The following is a 15706-nucleotide window of genomic DNA, read 5'->3' as shown; positions in this document are numbered from 1 at the left end:
ATCTCTATCTATCTCTATCTATCTATCTATCTATCTATCTATCTATCTATCTATCTATCTATCTATCTATCTATCTATCTATCTCTATCTATCTATCTATCTATCTCTATCTATCTATCTATCTATCTATCTATCTATCTCTATCTATCTATCTCTATCTATCTATCTATCTATCTATCTATCTATCTATCTCTATCTATCTATCTATCTATCTATCTATCTCTATCTATCTATCTATCTATCTATCTATCTATCTATCTATCTATCTATCTATCTATCTATCTATCTCTATCTATCTATCTATCTATCTATCTATCTATCTATCTATCTATCTATCTATCTATCTATCTATCTATCTATCTCTATCTATCTATCTATCTATCTATCTATCTATCTCTATCTATCTCTATCTATCTATCTATCTATCTATCTATCTATCTATCTATCTATCTATCTATCTATCTATCTCTATCTATCTATCTATCTATCTATCTATCTATCTATCATTCTCAGATCCTGTTTACTATAATAAAAATCTAAAATGCTTGAAGCTTCTGCTGAATGTTCTCCCTGTGACCACGCCCACATCCAGCAGTGATGTCACGGCGTCCTGGACTAACACCTGTGCATCACTGAAGAGCGTCGCCGCTACCATGGCAACAGACGGAGGGCTGTTTATGGGATGTAGCCTACTATGTACCGTTTCCTGTAGGCGTTGTCCAGGAAGGAGAGCGAGGTGTTGGACATGGGGTTGACGGGCTGACGCAGCAGCCAGTGTTTGTCCTGAAACACAACGACACACTGGTTTTAAAGCAGCAGGAATCAGACCTTAAAGGGATAGTTCACCCAAAAGTCAAATTTCTCCTCCCCCTCATGTGGACTAAGGGCTGGGAGAAGTTTCAGAGTCCTCCGTGGCTTCTCTGAGTTACAGGGGGTCTCGGCGTAGCACGCCGGTCAGTGCAAATCACGAGAGATTTGCACTGACACAGGCAGAGCAGTGAACTGAGACACTGGGAGCTTCCGCTACAAAACAAGCTTGAAATATAGACTAATTTAATTTTTTTCGGAACAATTTCTCATTGGGGCTTCAATACAAGACGGACATTACAGACGAGCAGCATGGAGGTATCTGGATGTTTTTTGGTGTGTCTTTTTGTTATGAAGACAGTTGGTATCCATTTGCAACCGTTATATGGACATGCACTGCTACGCCGAGACCCCCTGTAACTCAGAGAAGCCACGGAGGACTCTGAAACTTCTCCCAGCCCTTAGTCCACATGAGGGTTAAATTAATGTTTAAAGCAAAGAACAGATCATTACCAGAACATTTACAAAGCTTGTTTAAATTGGAGGAAGAGGATAAAACAGACTGAAGCTTGATTTTAAACAGACATTTGCAAGGTTAAGCTTAAAACAAATGTGTATTTCTGTTGCAGGTGTAAAAGTAGCTATGGCATTCACAAAGCAAGGAATTGAAAAGTTGTACAAGTATGTCTCAGTTTAAGAAAATGTTTTAAAAAGAAAAGATAAGTATCTACAAAAAAGAAGGCGAAAGAGAAAAAGAAGGGAAAAAAAGAAAAAGATAGATAGACGAGTGGTGTCTAACGTTATTTTGTTTGTTTGTTTTTTTGTCATTACTACGTTTCATCATTCTTAATATTTTGAAACAGAGAATAATATTAATGTTGAAGTAAGCCAATGAAATTTGTAACAACAGAGAGGGGCAGGTATTATAAGTTTCCTTCATCCTGCTCCTTTTCATTCATGGTGAAAATGTGTACACAATGTATATGTGCAACTATGTGAGAATGTACATACCATGAATGAAATAAATCAAAAATGAAAATGAATGAATGAAAGGGTGACTAGATAATGAGTGAAATTTGAATTTTGGGTGAACTATCCCTTTAAACGACGCGGTGAGATGCGGTTCGGGGGTTCGGACTCGAGTCGTGCTGTACCGTACCTTCCCCGGTTTGTCGAAGCTGCCGTCTCGAGGAGCTTTGACGTTGTTGAACTCGTTCTGGTAGCGAGGAGCGGCCGTCCAGGGCGCGTGAGGCGCCGGGGGAGACAGCATCATGAAGAAGGGATGCTGAGGACTACGGTCGTCTAGGAAACGGAGGGACCGGTTCACCTGAGCAACAACAAAAACAACAGCAGCAAGTCATGAGGCCTGTACTGAGCCTGGATCAGATTATAGAAATCAAACACCAACGCTGAGTAAAAGGAAACTGAAGTGAAGGAGGAGGAAGCTGCACTGCAAAAACTCAACATCTTTCCAAGAATATTTGTCTTATTTCTTGTCAAAATGTCTCATTTCTAGTCAAAACTAATCTCTTTCCACTTAAAATAAGACTCATCACCTAAAAATGAACTTGTTTTTAGATCATTTTCACTTGTTTCAAACTAATTTTCACTTGAAATCTGCGAGTAAAAGGAAGTTTTTTGTGCTTGTAATAAGAAAGAAAAACTTGCTCCACTATCAGATTTTTCTACTTATTTCAAGTGAAAATCTGCTTGAAAGAAGTAAAAATGTCTAAAAACAAGCTACTTTTTAATGTGATGAGTCTTATTTTAGGTAGAATGAGATTTGTTTCGACTAGAAATGACATTTTGACTAGAAATAAGACAAATACTCTTGGTAAGATCTTGAGTTGTTGCAGTGTGAAGCTGAACTCTCAGCATCTGTGAGTCATTATCACCACAGGACGTGATGCAGCTCAACATGTTGTTAGTCCCACACGGGGTTAAACGTGTCTGTCAACACCAGCAGCTCCACCGCCTGATGACACTCAGCTCTATCATCATCACTATCAGTTTCTCTATTTATTTTCTTTTTTGTAGTTTCTAGATTTGTCATCATGTGAAACAGATCTGAGATCAGTGAGATGCAGCAGATGTTAAGGGATAGTTCAACATTGCCATAGGTTCGTTACCTTTAATTGTCGGTGCAAGCTGTTTTTAGAACGGCGGAGCAGAGCCGTGAGCTGCTCCGAGCTACGCTACGGAGGCTCATTATGGGATTTCTTGGTTTCCCTCATCAGACTCATCAAATACACAATCCAACAACTCCACAACGCTCTGGTGGACAAGTTGTGAGCTGCACATTCACCACGCTATGAGATAATAACACAACGTTACCACACAGAGTTGTTTTAGAGAGAAATACAGAGACTGTTGATGAAAAACTGTCCCTGGGGGAGTAATAGCTTGGTTAATATGTTAACACAATTGTCCAAATACATGTTTTTGTTTTGCTCTGTATGAGTGTAATGGCACTGAAATGACTTTGTATGTTTCTCCCTGATAAAAAGAAAAGAAAAAAAAAGAAAAACTGTCCCTGAAGGCAACGTGCATCAGCGGTTTTACATGAATTTCCCTCTAAAACAACTCTGTGTGGTAACGTTGTGTTATTATCTCATAGCGTGGTGAATGTGCAGCTCACAACTTGTCCACCAGAGCGTTGTGGAGTTGTTGGATTGTGTATTTGATGAGTTTGATGAGTTTGAAACCAAGAAATCCCATAATGAGCCTCCGTAGCGTAGCTCTGAGCAGCTCACGGCTCTGCTCCGCCGTTCTAAAAACAGCTTGCACCGACAATTAAAGGTAACGAACCTACTGCTATGACTATAGGGATTATGGTGATGGGGCCAATTTGCCAAAATGTTGAACTTTCCATTTAATTCCTCTGTTGCACATACAGTATTTATTTACTATGACACAGGATGTTGTCAATTTATGCAAATGCAGGTGCAACAGGGAATAAAAATAAACTGGATTTGTTTGAGCCTGTAACACAATGCGAGTTATTTTCACTGGGAGAGTTTTTCTGAGATAAAGTGCAGATGCTGCTGCTGCTGCTGCTGCTGCTGCTGCTGCTGCTGCTGCTGCTGCTGCGGCTCAGTTCCCAGCTGTCAGCGACTCAGCGCAGGTAGAAAAGGGGGAAGTTCAGTTCTCATAAACTATATTTAAAGCAGAAAAAACGTCGGCAGCTGGTTCAGCAGAAACGGTCACGTGTCGACTCGCCTCCTTAAGTTTAGTTTTCAGGGAATTCACAGCAACTCGTAAAGATAGAAAAAAGTCAAACTCACACAGAAACCGAACAACAATGTGTCGCTGCATGTCTCGTCTTTCCTCCTGTGTCTCATTCACCGGCTGTTGATGATTAACCGTCCGTTGTGCTGACGGACTCACCGGGGCGGGTTCATGTTTCTATCACCTCAGCTGATTCACACAGTTTGGAGCAGATCTCTCTGTCTTTTTCTTTGCCATAAATTCTTACATAAACGTCTGTGCAGAAGTGAAATACTGCTGATAATGATGATGATGACGGGCTCGTGGAGTCATTGAACTCACCACCAGAGCTCAGACAGCGTGACGACTCGGGCTGGGCCGATACGCTTTTGTGCCGATTCGATTCTCTAACGATTTTTTGGGTCCCGATTCGATTTAAATTGCGATTCTGATCAAACAAGTATTGCGATTCGATTTTACCAAGTAATTATTGTGATTTTCTTTCCTTAAACAAGAGCAGGTTGAACCAAACACTTGACAATAGCCTACATCATAAGTCATATTTACAAAAAACAATACACACATCACATCAGTTTGTCTGTTGTGTTCGTTTGTTCACATAGATATCTGTGAACAAACGAACACAACAGGCCGTCTTGACTTTGTCGAGTGTAATGGCACAGAATACATGATCGTACAATAAAGATTGGTCATCCCCAAAAAAATAAATAAATAAAATAAATAAATAAAATTTAAAAAATTTAAAAATCGCCAGAAAAAAATTGCGATTAATATAAAAATTGATTTTTTGGCCCAGCCCTAGTGAAGACGAGTCGACTATACTCACTATGAGGTCAGTCAGGTAATCCTTCTCATAACTGTCCCCGTGCTTCTCTTCTTTGCCGTTGACTGACAGTGTGTAGTTGTAGTACTTTGAGTTCCCCACCTGCAAATCAAACAGCAGCTGTTGTGACAAGAAGAACCTGGGAAAACAGTATTTATGTGTGTGTGTGTGTGTGTGTGTGTGTGGTTATGTGTGTTTATGTGTGGTTATGTGTGTGTTTATGTGTGTTTATGTGTGTGTTTATGTGTGTGTGTTTAGACTCACCAGTCCGTTCCACTGGTCCCAGCCAGGAGGAACATAGGCCACATCTCCGGCCTCTTTACTACCGTACTGACACAAGAAGACATAAAGATCTTAATTTAGCATGTTAGCGTATTAAATTAGGTTATTAAAATGTCTTTTAACTAACTTAGTGAACACCGAACAAACCCAGATGACACTTAATTGATCTATTGTGGGAAAGTCCACAGACAATAATCACAAAATACACAATGAAAACGTTAGAGCTACAAGGAATATAGAATTAAATACATACTGTATTTAAACGTATACAAAGTAGAAACAAGATTTACAAGAGGTTAAGATTAAAACTAGACAGACTGCTCTGTTATCTACTAGCGTTAAATGCTAATGTCAGTCTGCTAACAAGGGTTGTTTAAGTATTCACTACTTTGTGTGAGCATGCTAATTTTGGGAATGTCATTAGTGTGATTTATACTTATTTTATATAGGCTAGACATATTTACTAAATATAAACTAGTCCAAGTCAAACTCAACCAAGTTCACAGCTCTATGATGCTAAATGCTAATGCCAGCATGCTAACAGTATAGCATCTAGGCCTATTAACTATAGTGCAGCTGAGGTTGATGGTACTGTAATGAAATTAGTTAAGACCAAATTGTTTGGTCTGTGGATTTATTATTTAAGAAAAATAAACAATAGTTAAAGTAGAAAACATGAGAACATTGATTGACCGTAGCTACTTTAATGCTAACATCAGTAGGCTAATAAAATGTTGACACTGTTAAGTCATAGTTTGGCATGCTAACATGATGGGAATGTTATTGTAGGTGTTTATTGATAAACTGAGAGTATACATAAAGTACAGCCATGAGCTAATCACCGAAAGCCAGCATGCTAATGATGTTTACAGTGATGTGGACGTCATTTGTTTAAACTTTAGAGCTACACAGATATTATCATTTATTATTACTCTTCATTATGTCCAAATGTTGTGTTATCATGTAGAACTAGCTGTGTTACCTGTGTAAATCACAGAAAACCAGAATATTCTAAGATCCTCACTAGGCTACATCTCCATCTAATCTGAGCCGTGTCGGTGGCCGAGCTAACGAGCTAACGAGCGTCTCTGGGCCTGTTGGTAAAAATGATTCATTCAGGTCTGAGACTGACGGTGACAGGAAGCACAGAGAGCTGAGGGTGTTAAAACAGCTCAGACACCAGAAACACCAGAAACACCCCCGCCCCCGGTCGCCCCCGCCCCCGGTGGTCTGAGCAGAGCTGTGGTGCTGCTGCTGTAAAACCAGCAGAGCCACGACCTCTAACTAACATATCATTTTATTCTACACTGCTCAAAAAAATAAAGGAACACTTAAACAACACATCTTAGATCTCAATGAATGAAATATTGCAGTTTCAAATCGTTATTCAATATATAGTAGAAGTGAGTTGAGAACAAAATAACATAAAAATTATCAATGTAAATCAAAATTATCATCCCAGGTTGATTTCACACGGGTGTGATATACTTGGAGTTACAATGTGTTGTTTAAGTGTTCCCTTTATTTTTTTGATTATAATAAATAAGCAGCTCAGAGACCACTGAAAAAACACAATGTTTGGATTAAAACTGTTGGACATTCATGGTCCCAGAGGATGAACTGCTGCTGCTGCTATAACCACTATTTATTATTTGAACTGTATTTTGTTTTGTTTTTACTATTTTTATGTCTTTTAAGTTTGATTTGCACCAGAATATCACTGATAACTTGTTGTATGGAGTGTTTATTTACTTTATAAGACTAGTTTTATCATCATGCAACGTTCATTTCTCAATGACACAACATGACGTGTTGCAAAGTGTGAGTCAGTGAGAAACTGCTGCAAATCTACTGTCATCATCTTCCCTTATCACCTGTGGCTCAAAAGTATTAACTATTATCTGGGCCAGGTGCTTCTATTACAGAACTGCCCCAGAAGAGATATTCCCTCCAATTTTGAAGGTATGGCAAAGCCGTAGTGGTTAGGATGTGGCCCTCATGTGTTTTTCCATATCATATACCACATGCGGCCCAAAAGAATATTCTATTATCTGGGCCAAGTGCCTCAGTTTAATAAGTGTACCAGAAGAAAATATATGGCGATGCGTATGTGGTTATGATTTGGCCTTCATATGTTTTGCCATAGCCTACCACATCTCAGCCAGAGGTGCCAGCTAAATGCCACATGTGGCCCAAAAGTCAATGCTATTGGGGGATCTTCATTTCTTTTCTTTTTTATTTGTTATCTCTCTACCTCGCACAAGGTATGTTAATATTATTCCTTTATTTTGTTTAAATTATTTGTTAGGTCAAGGTGAGGTCATATAGGCTATAAACCTTTGGCGTTTCTGACCTCACCTGCACTTTTTTTTCGTATCTTTCTCCCTATTTGTTTTATTTCATATGGCAAAGCAAGGCATCTTTATAGTATAGCGCATTTCATACCAAGGCAACTCAATGTGCTTTACATAAAGACAAAACATTAAAAAAAAAACAGCATAAAAACAAAAAACACAGAGTAAAAAGCAGGAGCAAAGAAGACTAAAAAAGTAGAAGAAAAGAAAATAGATTAAGTTTAAAGTTGTTAAAAAGAGCTCAGCTATAAGCACGTGAAAAGAGAAATGTTTTTAACCTGGATTTAAAAGTGCTCACAGTTGGAGCTGATCTCAGGTCTGCTGGTAGTTTGTTCCAGTTGTGAGCAGCATAGCTAACAGCTACACTGCAAAAACCCCAAATCTTTCCAAGAATATTTGTCTTATTTCTTGTCAAAATGTCTCATTTCTAGTCAAAACTAATCTCTTTCCACTTTAAATAAGACTCATCACCTAAAAATTAACTTGTTTTTAGATCATTTTCACTTGTTTCAAACTAATTTTCACTTGAAATAAGTAGAAAAATCTGCCAGTGAAAGCAAGTTTTTTGTGTTTGTAATAAGGAAGAAAAACTTGCTCCACTATCAGATTTTTCTACTTATTTCAAGTGAAAATCTGCTTGAAAGAAGTAAAAAGTGTCTAAAAACAAGCTGCTTTTTAATGTGATGAGTCTTATTTGAAGTAGAATGAGATTGTTTCGACTGGAAAAAAGACAAATGTTCTTGGTAAGAGTTTGAGTTTTTGCAGTGTAAATGCTGCTTCACCATGTCTGGTCTGAACTCTGTTGCTCAGATGTGCAAATAAAAAAGTCTAATCTAATCTAATCTTTATTTTCATAAACCAGCTCCACAGATGTAGCTATATCAGGGTTTATACAGGAATCTTGAAGTTAATTTTAATACCTTTTTAAGACTTTTTCAAGACCTTTTCAATATTTTTTAACACCTCACCGCCACTTCAAGCTGTAACCATTTACATCAGTGCCACTTTTAACTTAACAGTTTTAGTTTGTGATAAAGACTATATAGACCACTATGATACAACAGAATTCAAAATAGGCTGGGATAATAAATAAAAGGCAAAGTTTATAATAAAAAAATTAAAAAAACATTGCTCCACTCTCAAAAAACAAAAACAACAATCTTCTTTTCTTCTTTATGTACCGTTTCATCTTTGGTTTTTAATAAAATGAATAAATTCACACACTTTTACAATGTTTTTTAGGGCTCAAACTCTTGGACAGCTAATGCAGAAAAAATACCTTCAATATTTAAGACTTTATAAAGTCATGAAAAGACTTTTTAATACTTTTTAAGGGTCTTAATTTTCCCAAAATTGATTTATCACCTTTTAATACTATTCAAGACCCCGCGGATACCCTGTATATATTTAAAGTGAGGGCAGACGTGTTCTTCTCACCTGGTTGAGGTATTTCCCAGCGAAGAAGGTCTGGTACTTCTGCTTGCTGAGGTAGACGGGGAAGGCCTCGGCCTCGGGTCCTTTCTGCCACTGGGGGCTGGAGCAGTTCCCCGACAGAGAGTTGTTCCTCACCTGGTGGTTGTGGGGGTAGCGGCCGGTCAGGATGCTGCTGCGGCTCGGACAGCACAGAGGAGTCACCGTGAACTACAGAGGAGGAGGAGGAGGAGGAGGAGGAGGAGGAGGAGGAGGAGGAGGAGGAGGAGCAGGAGGAGGAAGAGGAGGAGGAGGAGGAGGAAGCCAGAAGAGGAAGACGAGGACGGGAGAACAGAGATGGTGAAAGAAATATGACAGGATGTGTCAGTCATCCAGTTTCAACACATGCAAACATGAAATCAGGTGAATGCAGCTCCACAACAACACAATAACAACACAATACTTTACAGTTTCTCTCCATTGGTTTGGCTCATTTCTCTAAACAGAAATGACATTCTCAAAACTCTCAGATCATTTGGTAAAACAGTGTTACAGTTCAGCACAACTCCATAGATCACTGGTAAAAGCTCATCTCTCTCTCAAAAAGAGTTCACCCATGTGTCAAACTAAAATTCCTTCTCATAGAAATAGTCAGTTTCCCCCAAAATGCATCGTCTCTTTGGCATCGTGTCACTGCAGCTCAACATGTTTAGATGTTTTGTCTCTATGGCAGAGGAGCATTGAAACATCCCTCATGTCCAACTCTCAGTCTGAGCCCAGTCCTTCATTCACGATACACTGCAAACATTCTAAATCTTACCAAGAATATTTGTCTTATTTATGGTCAAAATGTCATTTCTAGTCAAAATAAATCTACTTATACTTAAAATAAGACTCATCACATTAAAAAGCAGCTTGTTTTTAGACACTTTTTACTTCTTTCAAGCAAATTTTCGACTTTGAATAAGTAGAAAAATCTGACAGTGGAGCAAGTTTTTCTTCCTTATTACAAACACAAAAAAAACCTGCTTTCACTGGCAGATTTTTCTACTTATTTCAAGCGAAAATTTGTTTGAAACAAGTGAAAATGATCTAAAAACAAGTTGATTTTTAGGTGATGAGTCTTATTTTAAGTGGAAAGAGATTAGTTTTGACTAGAAATGAGACATTTTGACAAGAAATAAGACAAATATTCTTGGAAAGATTTGGGGTTTTTGCCGTGTAGTTACTGGACTCGTTTTTATTGTCTAGATAACAGAATACAACTGTGTATAAAACTGAAAAATAAAATAAAATAAAAACTGGGTTTTATGGTAAGAGTATAGCCTATAAGGTTTGACGTAGCACATTGCACTCCTACTGTCAAGGAAAGGTAGACGTTTTTATTCACACGTAAAGTAACTTCCATTCATCAGAGTGAAAATAAAATGTCTACAGCATCATATACTGTAATATAAACACATATAAGTAGCCTACAGTCTGTAAATAAATATAAGGTATTCATGGTTTTATGTTCTTGACTAATTCTGACAATTGAACAGACTATTGTGCCTGTGATGAAATGAGGCTGACATGTTTTAGAGAGAACAACCATTAGACTGAGAATCAACCAATCAGTTTAAAACAATAAGATCTATTCACCTGGACATTGAGCTACTGCAGCTACCTGTGCTTAATCATTTGCAATTTGATTAAATGAATGAGAAATACAATTCTGTTGTGAACATTTGCCAACTGGTTTGCAGGTTTGTCCATGTTGTTTTGAGAATGTCATTTCTGTCTCGAAAAATGAGCCAAAACAACGGAGAAAAACTGTAGAATCAACAGTTACAGAGAGCAGAGGCTTCCTGTCACTGACCAGCACATTAACACATGATCCACACTGATGACTGCTACTTCACTCCTCCACACTGCAAAAACTCAAGAATATTTGTCTTATTTCTTGTCAAAATGTCTCATTTCTAGTCAAAACTAAACTCTTTCTACTTAAAATAAGACTCATCACCTAAAAATTAACTTGTTTTTAGATCATTTTCACTTGTTTCAAACACATTTTCACTTGAAATAAGTAGAAAAATCTGCCAGTGAAAGCAAGTTTCTTTTGTGCTTGTAATAAGAAAGAAAAACTTGCCCCATTATCACATTATTTCTAGTGAAAATCTGCTTGAAAGAAGTAAAAAGTGTCTAAAAACAAGCTGCTTTTTAATGTGATGAGTCTTATTTTAAGTAGAATGAGAAATGTTTTGACTAGAAATAAGACAAATATTCTTGGAAAGATTTTGAGTTTTTGCAGTGTGCTGCTTCACTCCTCCACACTGCAAAAACTCAAGAATATTTGTCTTATTTCTTGTCAAAATGTCTCATTTCTAGTCAAAACTAATCTCTTTCCACTTAAAATAAGACTCATCACCTAAAAATTTACTTGTTTTTAGATAATTATCACTTGTTTCAAACCAATTTTCACTTGAAAAATCTGACAGTGAAAGCAAGTTTTTTGTGCTTGTAATAAGGAAGAAAAACTTGCTCCACTATCAGATTTTTCAACTTATTTCAAGTGAAAATCTGCTTGAAAGAAGTAAAAAGTGTCTAAAAACAAACTACTTTTTAATGTGATGAGTCTTATTTTAAGTAGAATGAGATTTGTTTTGACTAGAAATGAGACAAATATTCTTGGTAAGATGTTGAGGTTTTGCAGTGCAGTGTGTGGATTGTGAAACTATATTTTGAGGAGTCGACTGTCTTTACTCATCGTGTCATAAGTTTGACTTGTGATTCCTGAGTTTAGATCCTTCATGGTCTCATGACTGTTGGTGTGTGTGGACGTTTCTAAAAAATGTTGTAATATTATCTGTTAACTGAGCTCAGGTTTCATCTGGAACAACGAGTATTTCATCACATCATTGTGTTTATAATGTTAAACTTTGTGTTCTTGTTACTCACGTAGTTGACAAACGTTGCTCCCGCGTCTCCGATTAAACTTTTAGTTTTCTTCATCGGCGTCTGAACCGCAGAGAAACAAGAGGAAGAAGTCGAGTCAGAGCGAGAAAACAGAAGCTGTGATAAAGTCCTGATTCAGAAAGTTTCTATCTGAGTTCCTGTGTGATGATAAAACCATTAATAAGCATTGTGAACTAACTAAACCGTCACATCAACTAACTAACACAGAGAAATATCTCACATCTGGACAAAACAAACAGAAACACTGTGAAAACAAACTGGTTAATAAAGATATTCATCATCATCCACCTGCTGCCTCTCTGACTCACATAAATCAATACTAAAGTGACAATAATACAACATAACAACACTAAACGAGGCCAGTTTGAATGACGTAGTAAATTTTACGGCAAATATTTTATAGTAAAATCGTCCTGTCTGAGCTGCAGTTTATGTAATGTAACTTTTACTCAAATATTAGTGCCTTAAACATGTTTTAAACCTTTAACTCTGGTTTTGAACGTCTCTTTTATGAGACTTTACTTGTTGTACAGTATTTGTCCAGTTTATGGTCTGTACTTTTACTCATATGGGAGCAGTTTTATGACTTATTCCTTTGTTTTTATTGTATTTATTCTGTTAAGTTAATCACATATTATTGCGTAAACATGTTTTAAACCTTTAACTCTGGTTCTGAACGTCTCTTTTATGTTCTTCTCTGGAGGAGGGTCTGGCGAGCGAGACTACTTTTATGAGACTTTACATGTTGTACAGTATTTGTCCAGTTTATGGTCTGTACTTTTACTCATATGGGAGCAGGTAAACAGTAGCCTATGACGTCATAATCTTTATTATTTTTGGTGCTTTTCTTGATGATGATATTCAGTGTTTTCTGTCTCTCTGTCTCATCCTCCTCCTCCTTCGCTCTGCAGCTTCTGTTTCTCCCTGTTTGATAATGAGCTGATAGAAACTCCATAAAGTCTGATAATAATTGATAATAAGGCCTCGACATTAGATTCTATAGGATGAACAATGAGGAGGTCTGGAGGTGTTTCAGCAGAGCAGGTCTTTCCTCTTTCCTGCCGCCATAAAACTCTTCAATGTGCAATAGCTCAGCCTCATGTGCAATACTCCAGCACTCTAGCACTTTACTCTACTTTTAAAATAGAACTTGTTGTTTTAAATAATAATTAACTAGTTTTAGTCTTTTACCTCTGATGTATTTATTTATATTTATTTATAGCCTACGTATTGCATTTGCATTTCTACTTGTAGGTTTGTTGGTTACTGGGAGTTAGAGCTTCATTTATATTCAGGTCTGAAATTCTCTAGATAGAGCTGTTTACTTTTCTTTTATTGATGCAATGAATGACATGTGAATGCTGCTGCTGTAACTACCATAAGTTCCTGTGAAGGATTATTAAAGTATCTATCTATCTGTCTATCTATCTATCTATCTATCTATCTATCTATCTATCTATCTATCTATCTATCTATCTATCTATCTATCTATCTATCTATCTATCTACTGCATCTATCTATCTACTGCATCTATCTATCTATCTATCTATCTATCTATCTATCTATCTATCTATCTATCTATCTATCTATCTATCTATCTATCTATCTATCTATCTATCTATCTACTGCATCTATCTATCTATCTATCTATCTATCTATCTGTCTATCTATCTATCTATCCATCTATCTATCTATAGATATAGATAGATATCTATCTATCTATCTATCTATCTATCTATCTATCTGTCTATCCATCTATCCATCTATCTATCCATCCATCCATCCATCCATCCATCCATCCATCCATCCATCTATCTATCTATCTATCTATCTATCTATCTATCTATCTATCTATCTATCTATCTATCATCCATCTATCTATCTATCTATCTATCTATCTATCATCTATCTATCTATCTATCTATCTATCTATCTATCATCTATCTATCTATCTATCTATCTATCTATCTATCTATCTATCATCTATCTATCTATCTATCTATCTATCCGTCCGTCCGTTCAACAGTCTGTTTTTTTTCTCTCCAGCTGTTTGAGAACAAACTGAAGCTAAAATAAGAGTCAATAATATCTATCTATCTATCTATCTATCTATCTATCTATCTATCTATCTATCTATCTATCTATCTATAGTAAACTCAGGTGTGTGTTTGTGACTGACCGTCTTCCATTGTCAACTGCACTTCTTTATTATGTGGACATAAATAAATATTTCAAATGTGTGTGTGTGTGTGTGTGTGTGTGTGTGTGTGTGTGTGTGTGTGTGTGTGTGTGTGTGTGTGTGTGTGTGTGTGTGTGTGTGTGTGTGTGTGTGTGTGTGTGTAGGTGACAGTTGGTGCAGTGTGAACTCTTTAGGTTCCATCTGACCTGTTTTGTATCTTGTTGTCTGCTTTGTCATGTCGCTGCTATAACTGTGTTCTCCTGACACTGTAGCTACTGTTGTGATGTTCTGGGACTCCGGATGGGAATGAGCAGCTGCTGCTATAATCCTAATCCGGCACATTTAGACTAGACTACATGTTTTTATATGTACTGTCCCACCCAAATAAACTAATAAAGTAAAGTACAGTACAGTGTGTAGCTCACCATCCCCCCCAGCTGCAGGTCCTGGTCGTCGGTCAGGATCAGGACGATGTTACTGGGTCTGGCTGCGTCCGCACACCTGGCGCTGCAGGTGAACAGCAGCAGCACCGAGAGCACCGAGGGGACCGTGAAGGCAGCATGGTGGTGGTGGTGGTGGCTCCTCGTCGCTCCGGTCTCGATCCTGGTCCTGGTCTCAGTCCTGGTCCTGGTTCTGCTCCTCTGATCCTCCATCAGCTCCGGACCGCGGCTTCAGACTCCGAACAGGCCGCTGCGTTAGGCTCGGTCTGGTTTCCTGGGCTGGAAGAGTGTGTGTGTCCGTGGGGGTGTGTGAGTGTGTGAGTGTGTGAGTGAGTGTGTTGCAGCAGGACAAACACACCGAGCTGCGGAGACTTTGAGGAAGTGGAGTCAAGTGTTGGTCATATGACTGAGGGGGAGGAGAGAGGCGCGAGGACACGTTGTTCACATTGGACTTTACACTGAAACACACACACACTGTTCAACACACAGGGTGGGTATGATAGGATATGATATGATAGGTTTAGTTTAGTTTAGTTTATGTTTTAGTTAAGTTTAGTTTAGTTTAGTTTAGGTTTTAGTTTAGTTTAGTGTAGTTTAGGTTTTAGTATAGGCTAGTTTAGTTTAGTTTAGGTTTTAGTTTAGTTTAGTTTAGGTTTTAGTTTAGTTTAGGTTTTAGTTTAGTCTAGTTTAGTTTAGTTTAGGTTTTAGTTTAGTATAGTTTAGTTTAGTTTAGGTTTTAGTTTAGTTTAGTTTAGGTTTTAGTTTAGTATAGTTTAGTTTAGTTTAGTTTATTCATTTAGTCGATTAAAAAAAGGAGAGACTGACAAAATGCAGTTTGGAGAGTAGCCTAATACATGGAACCAAAAGGAAGCAATAGCTTATTATTGTATGCTTACCCTTTGGCAGGGCCGTTGCTAGGAATTCTGGGTCCCTTAAAGAATACTAAAGTGGGCCCCTGCCCCTGCCCCACTTTGTTTTCTAACTGTTGAACTGTTGTTGACTTATAACTGTTGAACACACCAGAGGATATGATATGATATGTTTAGTTTAGTTTAGTTTAGGTTTTAGTGTAGTTTAGTTTAGTTTAGTTTATTCATTTAGTCGATTAAAAAAAGGAGAGACTGACAAAATACATAGTTTGGTCAGTAATAGGCCTACATGCAACCAAAAGTATGCTTAGCCTACCCTTTGGCAGGGCCGTTGCTAGGAATTCTGGGCCCCCTAC

The 15706-nt window shown here is 37.6% G+C and overlaps 1 protein-coding gene across 1 annotated transcript in view; it reads right to left on the bottom strand.

The window, feature by feature from the left end:
* Positions 1 to 14709, bottom strand: part of gnsb (glucosamine (N-acetyl)-6-sulfatase (Sanfilippo disease IIID), b) — a 23687-nt gene extending 8978 nt beyond the window's left edge. Inside the window, exons 1-7 of the mRNA XM_085792518.1 lie at positions 14467 to 14709; positions 11845 to 11904; positions 8932 to 9135; positions 5123 to 5188; positions 4862 to 4960; positions 1967 to 2134; positions 701 to 783 (exon numbers count right to left, since the gene is read on the bottom strand). Of these exons, the coding sequence (XP_085648644.1) occupies positions 701 to 783; positions 1967 to 2134; positions 4862 to 4960; positions 5123 to 5188; positions 8932 to 9135; positions 11845 to 11904; positions 14467 to 14694 (908 nt within the window). The 5' untranslated portion in view covers positions 14695 to 14709. The remainder of the gene's footprint in view (positions 1 to 700; positions 784 to 1966; positions 2135 to 4861; positions 4961 to 5122; positions 5189 to 8931; positions 9136 to 11844; positions 11905 to 14466) is intronic.
* Positions 14710 to 15706: the final 997 nt, after the last annotated feature.

This window comes from Trachurus japonicus, chromosome 12 (assembly GCF_045865225.1).
Source record: "Trachurus japonicus isolate A0001 chromosome 12, Traja_1.0".
Taxonomy (NCBI): domain Eukaryota; kingdom Metazoa; phylum Chordata; class Actinopteri; order Carangiformes; family Carangidae; genus Trachurus; species Trachurus japonicus.
The sequence above is the reverse complement of the archived record's forward strand: the minus strand, read 5'-3'. Positions and strand labels throughout refer to the sequence as shown.